Source organism: Erpetoichthys calabaricus, chromosome 4 (genome assembly GCF_900747795.2).
Source record: "Erpetoichthys calabaricus chromosome 4, fErpCal1.3, whole genome shotgun sequence".
NCBI classification, from domain to species: Eukaryota; Metazoa; Chordata; class Cladistia; order Polypteriformes; family Polypteridae; genus Erpetoichthys; species Erpetoichthys calabaricus.
The window spans coordinates 55,994,885-56,012,415 of NC_041397.2; the positions used below are offsets into that span (position 1 = coordinate 55,994,885).

At 37.9% G+C, this 17,531-nt stretch overlaps 1 protein-coding gene across 2 annotated transcripts in view; it reads right to left on the bottom strand.

Moving 5' to 3' along the window:
* pan3 (poly(A) specific ribonuclease subunit PAN3) overlaps positions 1-17,531 on the bottom strand; it is a 206,829-nt gene that overhangs the window by 125,558 nt on the left and 63,740 nt on the right. For both annotated transcript variants that reach the window (XM_028799486.2, XM_028799485.2), the window contains exons 4-5: positions 10,267-10,340; positions 9,967-10,117 (exon numbers count right to left, since the gene is read on the bottom strand). In XM_028799486.2, coding sequence (XP_028655319.2) covers positions 9,967-10,117; positions 10,267-10,340 — 225 coding nt within the window. The remainder of the gene's footprint in view (positions 1-9,966; positions 10,118-10,266; positions 10,341-17,531) is intronic.

Sequence of the window (17,531 nt, forward strand, 5' to 3'; positions counted from 1 at the left end):
TATTGTGCTGCATTACAAGCTTGAATTCACTTGTAATGTTAGCGAATAGTGAAGTACCTGTCCAACCAGAAAACTTTTTTTTTCAGTCTTGTGTGCAAAGGAAATCAAAAATTCAGCGACAGTGCACCTGTGAATCCAACAGCACTGCGGCTGAAAGGTGTATCTCTCAATACGAGTCAAAAACGTACAGACAGGGTGGAAAAGCAAAAGTTCCAGACTAGTTAGATATGGGACTTCAACTGGCTTTCATACAGTCTGGAGGAAGACACGATAATATGTAAGTGCTGCTGCAGCATGCCTAGCTTAGCTGGTAAAACAGATTGTGTGTCAGGATCACACAGTTTCAAACGTGAAAATCTAACATCACAGATAGCAAATAATAATAATTCATTACATTTATATAGCGCTTTTCTCAGTACTCTAAGCGCTATCCACACAGGGAGGAAACTGGGAAGCAAACCCACGATCTTCCACAGTCTCCTTACTGCAAAGCAGCAGCACTACCACTGCGCCACCTGTGAGGACAATGACATGCGGCAGGCTGCAACAGTGAACTGGCTGAAAGCAAATGTGCCAAAGAATCTGCAGTGGTAAAAGGTTACCAGACACAAACTTTCAATTATGAACTGAACTTGTTATATTACATAGCAAAGGGAGAACTAAGTTTCACACAAATAAAACCACTTAGTTTGCTGCAAAAGGAAAATAGCCTAGATATTTCCCCAGCATATGACAACTAATTTCAAACATTAGTACAGATTTAAAAAAAATTGAATGATGGTGCAATAGCATGATGCTCTGCCAGTAAAACGTCTCTTGCACAGAAACTAAAAACATGTTTAATTTTGTTTGTTTAATGTTTAAAAGGCTTGAAAACCTGAACTCCTTGATAGATTTTAAATTACATGAATTGAAGACAATTCAAGAGCTGAACTAATGATCCAAGTCAATGTGCCTTCTCTCAACCACCATTAAGTTCCCCAGAGAAGAGTACTAAAATTAACTATTATTAATTTAATGTAAAAGCTAGGTAAACAATTTCATCATATAAATTTCATTGTTAGAAACGTAAATGAAAGTTCAAGAGAATTTTCAGAACAAAATATGGATGACCCAGAAACATCTGACAACTTGTTTACTGATCAGATATGCAAAAGACAACTCAAATATAAAATACAGACTCCCTCAAAGACAAAGTTGTCTTAGTTTTGTCGCATCTTATGATTTCAGTCAATACTGAAGGTGTAGTCATTTGAGGATCCAAATTGAGATACATCCCTTGACTGAATGTAGACAGTCAATTGAGGTTAGTAATCACTTGACTTTATATTCTAGCTAACTGAATGCTGGAGGACCCCAAGTTATGATCAACTTCCTTTCCTGCAGTGACTACTTTTAATTCGCAAAACATAAAAAAATGTAACTAAATTGAAACACAGCTGTGTATAGTATGTTGACCATATGATTAACTATCCTATCAGTTTTTGATAATGCTCAATACCAGAAAGAGTTGGAAAAGGCATAATGATGGCACAAAAATCTTTCACTAATTTTTGCTCCCTTTGTTTGCTTAGAGATTGCTAAGAGTAGAATTTATCACTTCAGCAGCTGTACTCCCTAAGACAACACAGCTGGGATGCATACTTAGGACGAGGGAAATTACAAATTGAATGTTCTAACTTCAACCATCTAAGTGGTCAGTTGCTTATCTGTGACAAAGCGTACTGCAAAGCTGCTCCTGCTGTTGTTGCTGACAATACTTCCTGATATAGTGCAGCTGGGACAAGTACCAAGGATGCTGGGAATTGCAAGCAGCATGTTCTACTTCTCAAGTTAAAACAACAAGCTGCTTACTTGTGACCTGATCTTACTGCATGATTGAGCATGTTGCCAGGTACAACTGGTGAAAAATTCAAACAAAAATATAAAATGATTTAAAATGGTGACAAAGTCCGTAGTATGGCAGGTACTGTAAACAGATGCTACATATTCAGCTTTACTAAAACAGTTTCTTTCGAAAGTTTAAAAAAAAATGTTAAGTCACTAGATCAAAATTAATTGAAATTTCTAAAAAAAATTTGGGGTTTAACAATCTCATTCATAATTGTAGAAATGCAACAACTTAACACTGCCATAAATCAGCATATGCCTACACAATGTTTTCTTTACATATTATCTTCCTGCCTTGTGCACTTTGCTTTTCTTCATTGAGGTTGAACTATATGAAATCCAACCCAAACTCAATTAAAAACTGCCCACGTTTGCTTAGAGAATTAAAGCATTGCTAGGCCATACAACACTGCCACTTCAGCAGTACAACATCCGGCGGCGCCGAGAGTGGCAGCCTTTTCAGCAGCTCTGTGTAGGACTATATGTGTATGTGTATTTTTCTACTTTTATTTTTCTATTTTTATTTATTGATCACTCCTACCACTTTATTTTATGTGGATTTGTTCCCTGGACACACTTACTTTTACAACGTGGGCATGGATTTTTACACGCCGAGACTCGCCTATTCAAGTACTCAACTTCGAGCGCTGAGAACAAACGCCAGTGCCGGTGTGGTTCCCTATTTACCTGACGAGGTAAGAAGGCGGTATCGTGGCAGCAGAGCCGGCACTAAGCTAAAAATGAAGCGGCTTGCGAGAAAGTGGCGTTTTAAGCCTTCGGTGCCTTCTGTTATTCTGGGGAATGTGAACTCAATCTCAAATAAGATCGACGAACTGGCTGCGCTGGGGAAAAATGTCAGAACCTACAGAGAATGCAGTTTGTTGTGTTTCTGCGAAACGTGGCTAACTAACACCATCCCAGATGCTAATGTGGAGCTACCCGGGTTTAGCACAGTTAGAGCGGACAGAGACGCAAGTACCTGTGGGAAGCACAAAGGAGGAGGACTCGCTCTCTATGTTAATACACGGTGGTGTAACTCTGGACATGTTAAAGTCAAAATCTCCACTTGCTGCAGGGACATCGAACTGTTGGCCGTAAGTCTGCGTCCCTATTACTTGCCCAGAGAGTTTGGACACGTCATTGTTGTCATCGTGTATATTCCTCCTCGGGCGGACGTGGAGATAGCGAGTGACATCATCCATTCTGCTGTTGCTAAGTTACAAATGCAGCACCCCGAGGCACTTGTGCTAATCGCTGGAGACTTTAACCATGTGACGCTGGACAAAACATTACCTGCATTCTCCCAGTATGTGGACTGCAACACCCGGGGAAATAAGACTATTGATTTACTGTATGCAAACATTAAAGACGCATACAGTGCCACCCCGCTGCCTGCGCTTGGGAAAGGAGATCATAACCTGATTCTGCTTCAGCCTCACTACAAACCAAAAGTGAGAGTCCTACCTGTAACCATACGATCATTCAAGAAGTGGACCCCGGAGGCTGAGAATGCTCTGAGACAATGTTTTGGAACTACAGACTGGGATATCCTGCAGGGATCACATAGTGAGAACATTGAGGAGGTTGTTGACTGCACTACTGACTACATCAACTTCTGTATGGACACTGTAGTTCCAGTAAGAACTGTACGCTGCTATGCTAACAACAAGCCATGGATTACAAGTGACATCAAGGGCCTTTTGAACCAGAAGAAAAGGGCCTTTAAAGACGGTGATCAGCATGAGCTCAAGCACGTGCAGAAGGAACTCCGAGTCCAGCTCAGGGCGGCGAAGGAGCAGTACAGGAGAAAGCTGGAGCAGAAGTTGCAGAACAACAGCACGAAGGAAGTGTGGGATGGGATGAAGATCATCACTGGCTGCAGCTCGAAGCGGGGTACCACCATCGAGAGAGACGTGAAGAGAGCAAACCAAATGAACATCTTCTTTAACAGGTTTGACCACCCTAACCCACTCTCACCTCGGAGTACTGCACTCTCTACACATCCTTCTGCTGATACCAACATAGGAGAGACATCTCCACCCACAATTACAGCAGCGCAAGTGAGCAGAGAGCCGAGGAAACTTCGTGCCAGCAAAGCAGCAGGTCCAGATGGAGTATCGCCACGACTGCTGAAGGTCTGTGCATCAGAGCTGGGGGGTCCTCTACAGCGCATCTTCAACCTGAGCCTGGAACAGGGGAAAGTCCCGAGGCTTTGGAAAACATCTTGCATCACCCCAGTCCCAAAGGTATCACGTCCTGGTGAGCTGAATGACTTCCGGCCTGTCGCTCTGTCGTCACATGTGATGAAGACCATGGAGCAGCTGCTGCTTCACCACCTGAGGCCACAGGTATACCATGCCCTCGACCCTCTGCAGTTCGCATACCAGGAGAAGGTAGGAGTGGAAGATGCCATCATCTATATGCTACATCGATCCCTCTCCCACTTGGACAGAGGCAGTGGCGCTGTAAGAATTATGTTTCTAGACTTCTCTAGCGACTTCAACACCATCCAACCTCTGCTCCTTAGGGACAAGCTGACAGAGATGGGAGTAGATTCATACCTGGTGGCATGGATCGTGGACTATCTTACAAACAGACCTCAGCATGTGCGTCTCGGGAATTGCAGATCTGACATTGTGGTCAGCAACACTGGAGCGCCGCAGGGGACTGTACTTTCTCCGGTCCTGTTCAGCCTATATACATCGGACTTCCAATATAACTCGGAGTCCTGCCACGTGCAAAAGTTTGCTGACGACACTGCTATCGTGGGCTGCATCAGGAGTGGGCAGGAGGAGGAGTATAGAAACCTCATCAAGGACTTTGTTAAATGGTGCGACTTAAACCACCTACAACTGAACACCAGCAAAACCAAGGAACTGGTGGTGGATTTTAGGAGACCCAGGCCCCTCATGGACCCCGTGATCATCAGAGGTGACTGTGTGCAGAGGGTGCAGACCTATAAATACCTGGGAGTGCAGCTGGACGATAAATTGGACTGGACTGCCAATACTGATTCTCTGTGCAAGAAAGGACAGAGCCGCCTGTACTTCCTTAGAAGACTGGCATCCTTCAACATCTGCAGATGGTTGTGGCGAGTGCCCTCTTCTACGCAGTGGTGTGCTGGGGAGGCAGCATTAAGAAGAAGGATGCCTCACGCCTGGACAAACTGGTGAGGAAGGCAGGCTCTATTGTTGGCATAGAGCTGGACCGTTTGACATCCGTAGCAGAGCAACGGGCACTCAGCAGGCTCCTATCAATTATGGAGAATCCACTACATCCATTAAACAGTGTCATCTCCAGACAGAGGAGCAGTTTCAGCGACAGACTGCTGTCACTGTCCTGCTCCACTGACAGACTGAGAAGATCATTCCTCCCCCAAACTATGCGACTCTTCAATTCCACCAGAGGGGGTAAACGTTGAACATTATTCAAGTTATTGTCTGTTTTTTACCTGCATTTTTTATTACTCTTTAATTTAATATTTTTTGCTGCTGGAGTATGTGAATTTCCCCCTGGGATTAATAAAGTAAGTATGTATGTATGTATGTATGTATGTATGTATGTATCTATCTATCTATCTATCTATCTATCTATCTATCTATCTATCTATCTATCTATCTATCTATCTATCTATCTATCTATCTATCTTAAAAGGCCATGCCTTAGTGTATATTATCAAAGTAGTCTTCAATGGAGTCTTGTGGCAAGCCCTGGATGCTACAATATTTTTTAACTCTTTAAACATTAATTAATCACAAAAATTAATGTGTTAACTTTTCAAGGCCTAGCCTAAAGCTTATATGCAACCCGTTGTGTTGTTTCTGAGTAAAAGACGTCCACTTCCTTTTAGCTGGTTCAAGATGACTTTAAAGGCCTCAATTATAGGATCATCTCAACATTTGTCATGGGTTTCCCTCAGTTGAGAGCTAAATCCTTTTTAGTAAAATAGCCCACTCTGTTCTCTTTGGTGTCAAATCCTGATTCTAATTTCTATGAGATGTCAGCACCACAAAGTTACCTTAGGCATTGTCTCAGCTCTAGTTAAATTTTTATATTTTCTGTATTTTCTGATGTTTTAAGTTGTTTATAATGTGTTTTTTTTTTTTATTTTATTTATTGTTTGTTCGGTGTCCTTCAGTTCTTAGAAAGTTGCCTTGTATAAATAAAATATATTATTATTATTAGTTAGAAAAAATAATTTATGCATAAAACAACTTCCAAGTCACAATTTCTCTTGAGGGTATAACGCAGCTCAACATTTCTACTGATGTCTGCATTCCAAGCAACAGAAATTCTAGAAAGGAGAAGAGACAGAAACCACTGAAAACAGTAACTGACTGATGAGCATTGCCCTGAAGACATGATTTTGGTAGCAACAAAGGGACTTGACATGTGTCTTTGAACCTCACAGAGAAACTGTGGTATCAACTGCAACCAGAAAGTACTGTATGATCAAGGCAAAGAACAAGACAAACTCATGAAACAAAGAAAGAAAGCACGATCAAGATTCTTCCATGTTTCTGGTGGAAGCTGTTCAGGAAAAGAACAAAGCATCACTTACACTAGAGTACACCAACTTTGTTACAACAAACTATTAATTGTTACTTAGTAGTAACAACAAAGCTAGCTAATTTACTGTTTATTATTTAATAGAGTAACTGTGAAAGGTAAGTTTTAGCTTTTACAAATTTCTTCCTAAATTCAGAAAGAAAGTGCAGAACAGCAACTCATTATGAGCTGTGACTAAATCATAGCTACCTTCTTGGTGCAGATAATAGAAGCTTCATAACTACCTTAAGAATATTCTTAACCATGTGAATTGAAAGATCAAAATTATAAGTCATGTGACTTTTTCTATAGGAGCAAAAAAGATGTGAAGTCTATCTCTTGGTTTAAATACAAGTTATGTGCCTTTAAATAGTACGCTTGCGGTACCAATGTATTTATGCAAATCCAACAGAGTGGCTGTGGGCCGAGAGCAGGGGGATGGGGTCTTCCTCATTCACTCGCCAGCCTCTGTTCAAGTTAGTCTATGTCTTGCCACATGTTGGAGTGCACCTTGCCTCTGCTTAGCTAGCAATACCTGTTTGTTTAACAGACATTATTATCTACACATTGTTAAGGGGTAACGTTTGATGTTTTTAAGAGAGAGAACCGAGCTCCATGTATTTTGGAGGGTAGCTGCTGATTGCCAGAAATATCATGACTAAGTGCTTTTCTCCCCAAGTAGGGAATGCTTTCCCATCAGAGTTAGACACGATCAGATATAGTGCCAATGTCTATTGATTATTAAAGTTTGTTCTGTTTTATTACTATGTGGGCGAAGCCATGGGGTACAGCTAGTAATTTTTATATTATAAAAAAAAAAAATATATATATATATATATATATGCATACAACCATCTTCCATTATTCGTTTAATAAATTGTATTATTATGTTAATTGCAACAAGTATGTTTGAGTTATTTGTTAATCACCATGCCAAACCACAACAGATAAAGTGTTTAATGTGGACTTTCTGATTTGTGATCCTCACTCATAAATTGTACAGATTTCTTCATATTTCTACCATCCAGGTGGAAAGTGAAAAAGAGATCCCTAACTCAAAATACATTCATTTGGTGTTTCTTGCTGGGTGTCTTGTTAATTGCTTTAATTAACTGTCAGCATTACCAAAGCAAAACCTATCATCCAACTCCTCTTCCAACAGCATAGACTCATCCACCAAAATATACAAGGATGGCAAATAGCTGCAAGCCTTGCTTAAAAGGTCAAGATTATGACATAAATCTGTGACTTGCTAGCAAGATGTCATCTTATCTAACTTACTGCAGCCTTTATCATTAGGGCTAGCAGTTTTAGTTGCTAGAAGACAGCCAGTTTGTATTCACAATGAAAATAATCAAAATGAAACTACAAGTTTAGAAATAATCCATATTTTTCTTTTAATAAATCAGCTGAACAATCACTCTTTGAAGAGAAGCGATTCTTATTTTTATCTCAGAAGTTATTTTGTTGAGAGAGAACACATGTCTAAAAATAAAGTCTGAAAAATTAACAAAAATTATATTCTGCTTGACAAAAAGAAACTGCTATTTATGGTTATTTCATATTATATGCTACTAAGTGGTAGGAAGTACTTGCAAAAGAAAACATAGTTTCTGTTAAAACCTGGGTAGCCCTTATAACAGACTGACCAAAGTAGTCATTGTTGCCCATGTGCTCCTGCAGTGTTATATGCAAAATCATTAAATGAACATTTTCTGAATTATGGCTTGGGCCTAAAGAGGCTGGCATAATAAAAAAAAAACTCAAAACAATGGAGTCAGATGCTTTACGTTGGCATAGCTTAGACATTCTTTTAAATATGCTAGTCTTTACAAGCGACTTTTTTGCCGTTTTCAGCATGTTCAAATATCGTATAGAATATCCTTAAAGGGTGCTTATAGCACAAATGTATATCATTAAGAAGTGATAATATGGAAGTAGTACCCACAATTTGTGAAGCAACAGCAATTTGCTTCATAAGAAAAGATTATTATTCACTGAAATGTTTGTACCACAGGAACAAAAGATTTCTTTATTTAAAGGCACAAGAAGATGCCAAGAAGAGGCACACATACTTGTAATTACACCTGGCAATAACCACATAACCATCCTTTTGCTGTGACTACATTTCCTTTCTGTTTCAAAACAATGTGAACAATTCTGCAAAATCATGAAATGAAAAAAATTTTCTATTCAAAAAATAACCTACTAAAACAGCTAATGACTTTTAGATAATTTTTCTCAATACTGTTGAAAGGAACATTTTTTTTAATACTGAGTACATGGAGATCTTGGCCCCAAAAGAGAAACTGGAAATGTACAGCAAATGCCTTTTGTAAATAGTTGTTTTATATCACCAGGTTTAATGATTCCACCACATTATGTAGTAATACATAAAATATACAAGCCATAAGTACTTATTCTACAAAATCTTTATCCTAACCAACTGCAGCTCATAAGGTTATAAGATATATAATAATCAAATCTCAATAGCTTGAGTACTGAATTAAACACAGTATGTACATTGCCTTTTATATAGATTTGACTTTTACTCGTCACATTTTACATGACAAGTTGTACGTCCTACTTTCTTAAGGCTTATTTCTTAAATATGGAATTGATTTTTAATATGCAAAAAGCTGAAAAAGTTAAGATTTCTGTGGAGAATAAAAATAAGTTTTTTTCATTTGTATCAAGCATAATTAGGTACTGTAAGGTAATAAAACACAGTTCATTAATACCATTAGAGTGAATTGGGAACTTGGTGACTAGGATCATTGGCTAGAACTAGGAAATGAGACTTTGTAACTCCATCTCATGATTACTTTGTTGGCTTCAGGGCATGCACAATGGTCACAGGAAGCAGGTCTGATTAGAACTGTAAGATTAAACTAAGCTACTCTGGGACATCTGTCCACTTATGATGGGAGAGCCCAGAGGTCTCCCCTGATGAACAGTTGTTCACTCATTTCAGATGTTGGTTAGGTTATTCATATTGCGTTTAACAATTGCACCAATCTTTCAGACAGGCTGTTATCAAGTCTTTTTGTCTTCTCCTCTTTGTGCTCTAATGCTTGTTATTTTAGTTAGATTGTGCCTTCTAGCATTGGAATGAGTAGACATCAAGGTGCACCAACACCAACAGTGGATCCAATATCAGTGCTCTGTCAAATCTCTTATGTCAAGGTATTCAATATTTGCCTGTGCTGGAGTCACAATTGCAAGGATGAAGAAGTGTGCACTGGTTTTCCTCTAGAACATACTCCTTGTTTTCCATAGTACGTAACTCCAAGACAACCAAAGAATCTTCTTAAACAAAGAATTTTGACTCAATCAACTAAATGCTCTTTACTGAAACAATTACATTGATTTTTTTCCTCTGCACATTATATAGTAATACAGTATCTAGTTTAATGAGAATACCAACTAAAATACAGTACATCTACAGCTGTTGTGAGGCTTATAGGCATTTTAGGAATTTTAAATCGCAACCTTTTTAAAACAGAATAATAACAATTAAAAGCTTACCAGGTGCTAAACCAGCCGCTGATGTACTACCCATAGATGGATGGGAAAACAAGGCTGATGAAAAGGCAGACATACTGGACTGAGACACATTACTCATCCTTGGTGTAGTGGCCCCCTTAGGGACAAATTCATTGGCTGCTGGGTTTGGTGCCTGTAATTAAAGCTTAATTATTATGATTATGCTTTACAAATATGCATATAAATATGCTAAACCAAACTTTAAACTAGAAAATATCTGAATACTTTTAATGCAATGTTTACACTGATGTTTAAGTAATACTTTAAAATTTTGTTACATACCTTTCTCCTCTGGGATATGTTCAAAGCAGCAAATTCATTAAACAGGGAAGTAGAAGCAGGTGAATTTACCAAATCTAAAAGAGAAAAAAACAATAAAACAGTGATTTTTCACATTCAATAAATAATTCATTGAAAACATTGATTATACTAGCAACATTTAATGTCTTAGGTGGCCAGTTTAAAGAATCATTCAAATAAATGAATTAACCAATAAGAAAATGCAATAAAATAATGTCAATAAATGTAATTTTCATTAATAATTATTTCTAGACCCTACAGCCTTGCCTTTTAAATGTAAATTCAAGAGTACCTGGTTTCCTTTCTATCAAATTAATTTTTATTATTTACATTTCACTGATGATAAAATTTAATCAGTTTAATACTGATAAAGCATTTGTAGGTCTGTCAAAAAGCATTCAAACTGAACAATTTACTCACACTTCAGACATTGCTGACTCTTGCCCACAGCCGTGAACAAAAGCAGTAGGGCTGGGGATCAGCAATGATGTCCAAATCAACATGATTGCAATTCGCAATGCCCTGATTCAATATTGATTTTATCTTGACTGAATTAGAATGGACAGGTATATCTGAAGTGGTGGCTTCTTTAAGAAATGACTTAATGCATAGAGAACATTAAAATAAACTGACACATTTCAGTAACACTTCATTTGAATGGTGTCTACATAGTGACTTGATAACATATGCAAAAGCATGGAATAACATTCATGAAGGAATACTTGATTAGTGATCAACAGTTAACATGAAGAAGTGAAACAAAATATCACTGCTCTTAGAAAAGGGGAAAAAAAAAAAAAAAAAAAACTTTTTACAAGGCACTGTACTCACTCAAAATTCACCATAATTTAACTAACATATGTTTTGCCACATCAGAGTACACACATACTATGTTGGGGGATCCTTGTTGAAATACAACACAATGCCATCTACTTTATAAAACATATATCATCTTGCCAATAACATTATTATAAAATAGTCCAACATTGCTTCTTAAATAATAAATGTTATTCAATAACCTGTTCATGTGTTATGAATATCCATGCAGACACCCTTCAACTAAACTGTTAAATTTATTCCCCTATTAAGACATTTAAAATAATCTTGAATTGGTCTAAATTAAACATACATACAGCGAGAAGACATATATACATATCTTCTCTTACTATTTAATATAGAAATAATGATAGAAAATATTCACGAGAAGCATATTGTTAAAAAACGCTTCTTTGATTCATCAGCAGCTTCAAAATTTACAAACATTCTAAGCAACCAGTCCATTTGTAGTGCTTACTACAATAGTGAGAATAATGTAAATAGTAAGGTGGAAACTTTTAATACTAAGGCGAGAGCTGCTGCTGACATAGTCACACCTGAAAAGATAGTTAAAAAATCTTCTAGCACTTATACCATGGAAGACCCAAACAGTGTCTGATCTAAAGAGAACATGCTGGAGAGCGGAGCGTGAATGGAGAAAAACTAAACTAATTATCCACTATGAGATATTGAAGCTTAAAATAACAGAATACAACAACATAGTCCATCTTGAGAGGCGGTGTTATTTCTCTAGAATTATAAACAACAATGCTAGTAATCCCAGAGTCTTATTCTCTACAATTGATCATCTGCTAAACCTAGGTCACTCAATGGAATGCCTCCAAAAATACTTCCAGTGAAACTTTTGAGGATTTTGCTATATTTTTTAATCAAAAAAATTAATGATATTAGAGATAATATAGTACATCTTCCCAATACTGATCATCTTAAACCACAGTACTCCATTATAAACAAATTAAATTCTTTCACCAAGATAGATTTACCTGATTTATATAAAAATTTCTCAACTGAGACACTCCATCTGCGTCCTTGACCCAATACCAACAGGTTTTTTCAAAGAAGTATTGAGCATGCTAATTAATAGTATCCTTGACGTAGTAAACTCGTCATTAGATGCAGGAGGTCTTCCCAGATTGTCTTAAAACTGCTGTAGTTAAACCCCTGCTCAAGAAAAATAATCTTGACTCCTCTGCTTTTTAAACTTTTAGACCCATTTCTAACCTGCCTTTCTTAAGTAATATTCTAGAGAAGGCAGTCATTATGCAGCTTAATGATCACCAAAATAAACATGCTATTCTTGATAAGTTTCAGCCGGGGTTTCAAAACAAATAACAGTATAGAAACTACACTCATTAATGTAGTAAATGACTTGCGGGTAAATACAGACAGAGGCCGTTTATCTGTTCTCATCCTCTTAGATCTGAGTGCCACATTTCATACCATTGATCACAATATTCTTAGAAATCGCCTTAGAGTCTATGGGTGGGCCTCTCTAGCAGTGTCTTAAATTGGTTTGAATCTTACCTGGCAGGTAGAAAATTCTTTGTTAGTTGTGGTAATTATATTTCAAAGACACGATATTCTATATGGTGTTCCACAAGGCTCTATCCTGGGTCGGCTGCTGTTTTCGATTTACATGCTTCTGTTAGGTCAGATTATCTCGAGGCATAACGTGAGCTACCACAGCTATGCTGATGACACACAACTGTATTTATCAATAGCACCTGATGACCCCGACTCTCTTGATTCACTGATACAATGTCTTACTTGTGTTTCTGAATGGATGAGTAGTAATTTTCTTAAACTAAATAAAGAGAAAACAGAAATTTTAGTGATTGGCAATAATGAATATAATGAGGTTATTAGAAATAAACTTGATGCATTAGGATTAAAAGTCAAGATGGAGGTAAAAAGAATTTAGGGGTAACTGTTGACTCTGACCTGAATTTTAAATCACACATCAGATTACTAGGACAGCATTTTTTCACTTAATACAGCAAAAGTTAGACCTCTTATAACTTTGCAAGATGCTGAGAAATTTGTTCACGCTTTTGTAGGTAGGCAGGTAGGTAGGTAGGTACGTAGGTAGGTAGATACTTTATTAATCCCCAAGGGGAAATTCACAATTCAGTCAACTAGATTACTGTAACGCACTCCTCTCAGGACTACCCAAAAAAAGACATAAATCGATTGCAACTAGTGCAGAATGCAGCTGCTAGAATCTTAACTACGAAAAGAAAATCCAAGCACATTTCTCCAGTTTTGATATCAATACATTGGTTACCTGTGTCACTTAGAATTGACTTTAAAATACTGCTTATGGTTTACAAAGCCTTAAATAATCTTGCTCCATCTTGGATTTCGGAATGTTTTACACCTTACACTCCAAATCGTAACCTTAGATCTTCAAATAGATAGATAGATACTTTATTAATCCCAAGGGGAAATTCACATAAGTGAGTGTCTACTTAGAATTCCAAGAGCTAAACTTTAAAAGACATGATGAGAAGGCCTTCTGCTGTTATGCACCTAAAATCTGGCATAGCTTGCCAATAGGAGTTCGCCAGGCTAATACAGTGGAGCACTTTAAAACACTGCTGAAAACAAATTACTTTAACATGGCTTTCTCGTAGCTTCATCTTAGTTAAAACCTGAAGCTCTGTATATTCAATTATCTATCATTATTATTCATGGTGGCTCCAAAATCCATACTAAAACCTACTTTCTCTTCTGTTCTTTTTCCGGTTTTCTGTGGTGGTGATCTACGCCACCACCACCTAATCAAAGCACTGTGATGTCCCTACACTGATGGATTAAAGGCCAGAAGTCCACATGACCATCATCATCAAATTCTTCCATGAGAACCCTGAATACAATGAGGACTGATTGAGGTCATTTATGTTAGGTAGAATGCCTATGGGGGGTTGGGTGGCCTGGAAACCCCTGCAGATTTAATTTTTTTCTCCAGCTGTCTGGAGTTTTTTTTTGTTTTTCTGTCCTCCCTGGCCATCTGACCTTACTTTTATTCTATGTTAATTAAAGTTCCCTAATTTTAATTCTTATTTATTTTGTCTTTTTTCTCTTTCTTCATCATGTAAAGCACTTTGAGCTACATTATTTGTATGAAAATGTGCTCTATAAATAAATGTTGTTGTAGAGGTTTAGCTGCTTTTTTGCAGCAGTCATGTTAGTCAGCCTCGAAAATATGTCCTCACAGTCCTCAGACAAAAAGAAAGCATTTTAAAATAAGGATCTAGAGCTGATGCTTGTGCTTGTTGACAGTGGCACTGAATGAATGTAACATAAAAGAAAAAGAACCAGCCGTCATGACTGACAACACTGCTATTATGGAGCTATTTCAAGTTGGCTGCTTTGTGCACATGCTCGCTTTTGTATTGGCAGGCTGCTCTGAAAATTCCAACAATTGCCTGCTTGCTTTGCCTGGTAGGGCATATTGCAAACTTATTCCATCATAGCAGTACAGCTAGCCACATGCTTAAACAGAAGCAATGTTTATTGGATTTCGTCACACCAAAGCTGTGATTGATGCTGTCTTGCAATTGAACAGCATACTGGAAATGCTAGGAAGGTTTTTGGGACAACAGTAAGTCATCTCAGCAGCTCAATATATAGGCAGTAAGATTGCTCCGGGTGTGACTAGCTTCCAGGGCACTTGTCTGCAACATATCCACAATAGGGGCTAATACGTGTTTAATGTTTGATTGTCACGTAGTAATCTGCTGCCCTGGTTGTATAGCAGTCCCAAGTTAGGGCTATTCTTTCCATTGGCCTGAGAGTTGCGCCGATGCTTTGCTTAAGATCTTCATATAGCCTAGGTACAGTAACTTCACTAAACTGCTTTCTGGTAGGTACAGCATACAGCAGTTCAAAAACCTGTATCATTTGTCAAAACCACATCTGATTGGGAAGAGTTGTTTTGCTTTTTACGGTTAGGTACTCAAAACGGTTTTATGCCGAGCAACAGAGTAACTTTGGAAAACATCCCTTCAAGTCCCCTTCATCCCCAGAAGAATGATACAGTGACCAGTTGAAAGATGCACATGCAATAAAACAAAACCGTTTAAAGTGTCACTGTAAAGACGTCATGACTCTATGTGGACTGTGGTGCAATAAATCTGGATGGATGGATGGATGGATAAAGTATAGTACGGCAATCTCACACACGCAATGCCGTTTTTCAGTGGCAAATGGAAGATCAACAGTGAAATGTCTACATATACATAACAGCAACCATAACAGTGCCGAAAGCATCTAACAGAGGCAGCCTTTTGTTAATGCAGTGCCAAATGGCAGGCACGTGTAGCAGTAATTCTTTTCAACTCTGGTGGTCTACGAATGAGTTTGGTTGTGTTGCAAAAGATGATTAACCAGCATATATTCTGTGGTGTGAAAATGATGTGTGCTGAACATTGAGTGTATGGTGTCGAAACAAAGCATGAGACAATCGCAGACAGAGAAGAATTTATCAGCAGAGCAGTAGGAGCACATGAAAAGCAAATGTTTGTTTAAAACCCTATGCAATGCTAAGAATCAGGCTAAAGAAGGTAGCTGTAAACACTTAGAATTTATCTACAAATACAGTTTACAGACAGAGATCTTGAAACAATCTTAAGCAATGAAATGACTTATCTGAAGAATTGCAAAATAAAAAAACAATTATTGTCCAAAATTAAAGATTTGTTCGTTTCAGCAGGAACCACAGAAACAGTGGATTTCTAAAATGGCAAAAAGTCAATTTCCCACTATCAGTTGCACTGAAAGATGTACTTGTTTTCATTGTGGCTATTAATAAAAGTGTGGTTATCCATGACATCTCACATCTAGATGTTTTTGCAAGATACTGCAATGGAACTGCTACAAGATAGGAATTTATCTATCTTAGGCCTATGTATAGCTCTACTAAAGGAGACGATGTGGCAAGAACTTTTACCCAACTATGAGAGAAGTGGTATACACATGAACAAAATATTCACCATTGCAACAGTCACCCCTGCTATGGTAACAATGCAGAGGGGGTTTACAAGCTTAATTAAAAATCAGATTGGTCACCCAGCTATGAAGTTTCATTGCATTATTCACCAGGAAAATCTTTGTACCAAAATATCTGATTCGACATTTGTTACAGAAACAGTTGCAACAATTGTTAAACTCTCTTGTTGGTCAATCATTAACCCACGAACACTTTTGATTGCTACTGGAGGAGATGGACAGTGTTTACAAGGATTTCACTCTCCACTGCCTTGTGGGATGGCTCAGTGGCAAGAAGGTTTTGGAGTAGTTTGTTGAGTGATTCGATGTGATCTGCACATTTTCAGAAGAGAAGGGATGAACTATTTGGAGCTAGAGGAGTGAAGGTTACTATAATTTACGTTTTTGACTGAAATTATAGGATATCTCAAAACACTATATAAAGTCACACAGTGCAGGCCTAAGCGCATTAGCTTTACTTGACACATGTTATATCCATCTCACAGTCGATTCACAAAAGATCATTCACAAGTGTGTGTACAACTGAAATTAACATCCTACAAGCCAGACACAGCACAAGTAAGTACTGAAAGATGAAGACAGGGATCATACTGAAACTGCAAGTCCAGTTTACCATTCACATTAACAGTTAATATGAACACGTTTTAAGTGTCATTTAAGTATCATTATCTGCTATTGTCCTCTTTCACACCAGTTGACTAAATGCTTGTAAACTGACACTTAGTAAGAAGAGGTTGCTGACCCTTGGAGTATAGCAATAATATTGTATTAGCAAGTCCCTGCTTGAAAGACATGTGTGAACTCTGTATCCCTTGGGTAAATGTGACAAGCAGAGATGTTCCTCTCTGTACCCCACTCATGATATAAATGGTTGCTTCAGCACAACAACCCTAAAGTAGATATACATTTTTTTAGACTGCTAGTTGTTATCTAGTAATTGATACAACTCTTATATTTGTTTGTATCAATGGTATGTAATGTGTTTTAATAAAACATCAGCACTTTTGCCAGTCTGTTTTTTTTCCCTTTTAAAGCTGTTGGGTGCAGCAGGGAAACAGTGACCTATAATACCAAGTTTGTGCCATAGGATTAAATGGTACTGCCCTCTCTTTTTCTTGGGTCATGTTGAAACTTCAAACAGTATGCGACACACTAACTCAAAGTTGAGTACAAGCTGGAAGACAAATACCAATATAAAAACACTGTTCATAACCCTGATCACGGGCACAGTGTACAGTGCCCCATCCTTTACTACCTCTTCACTTACTATTGTGTACCTGAATATACCACCAATACCATCATTAAATTTGCAGATGACACAACAGTGATTGGGCTAAATTCCATTATTGACAAATCAGCCTGCAGAGCAGAGGTGAAAAATCTGGTGAGATGGTGCTCAG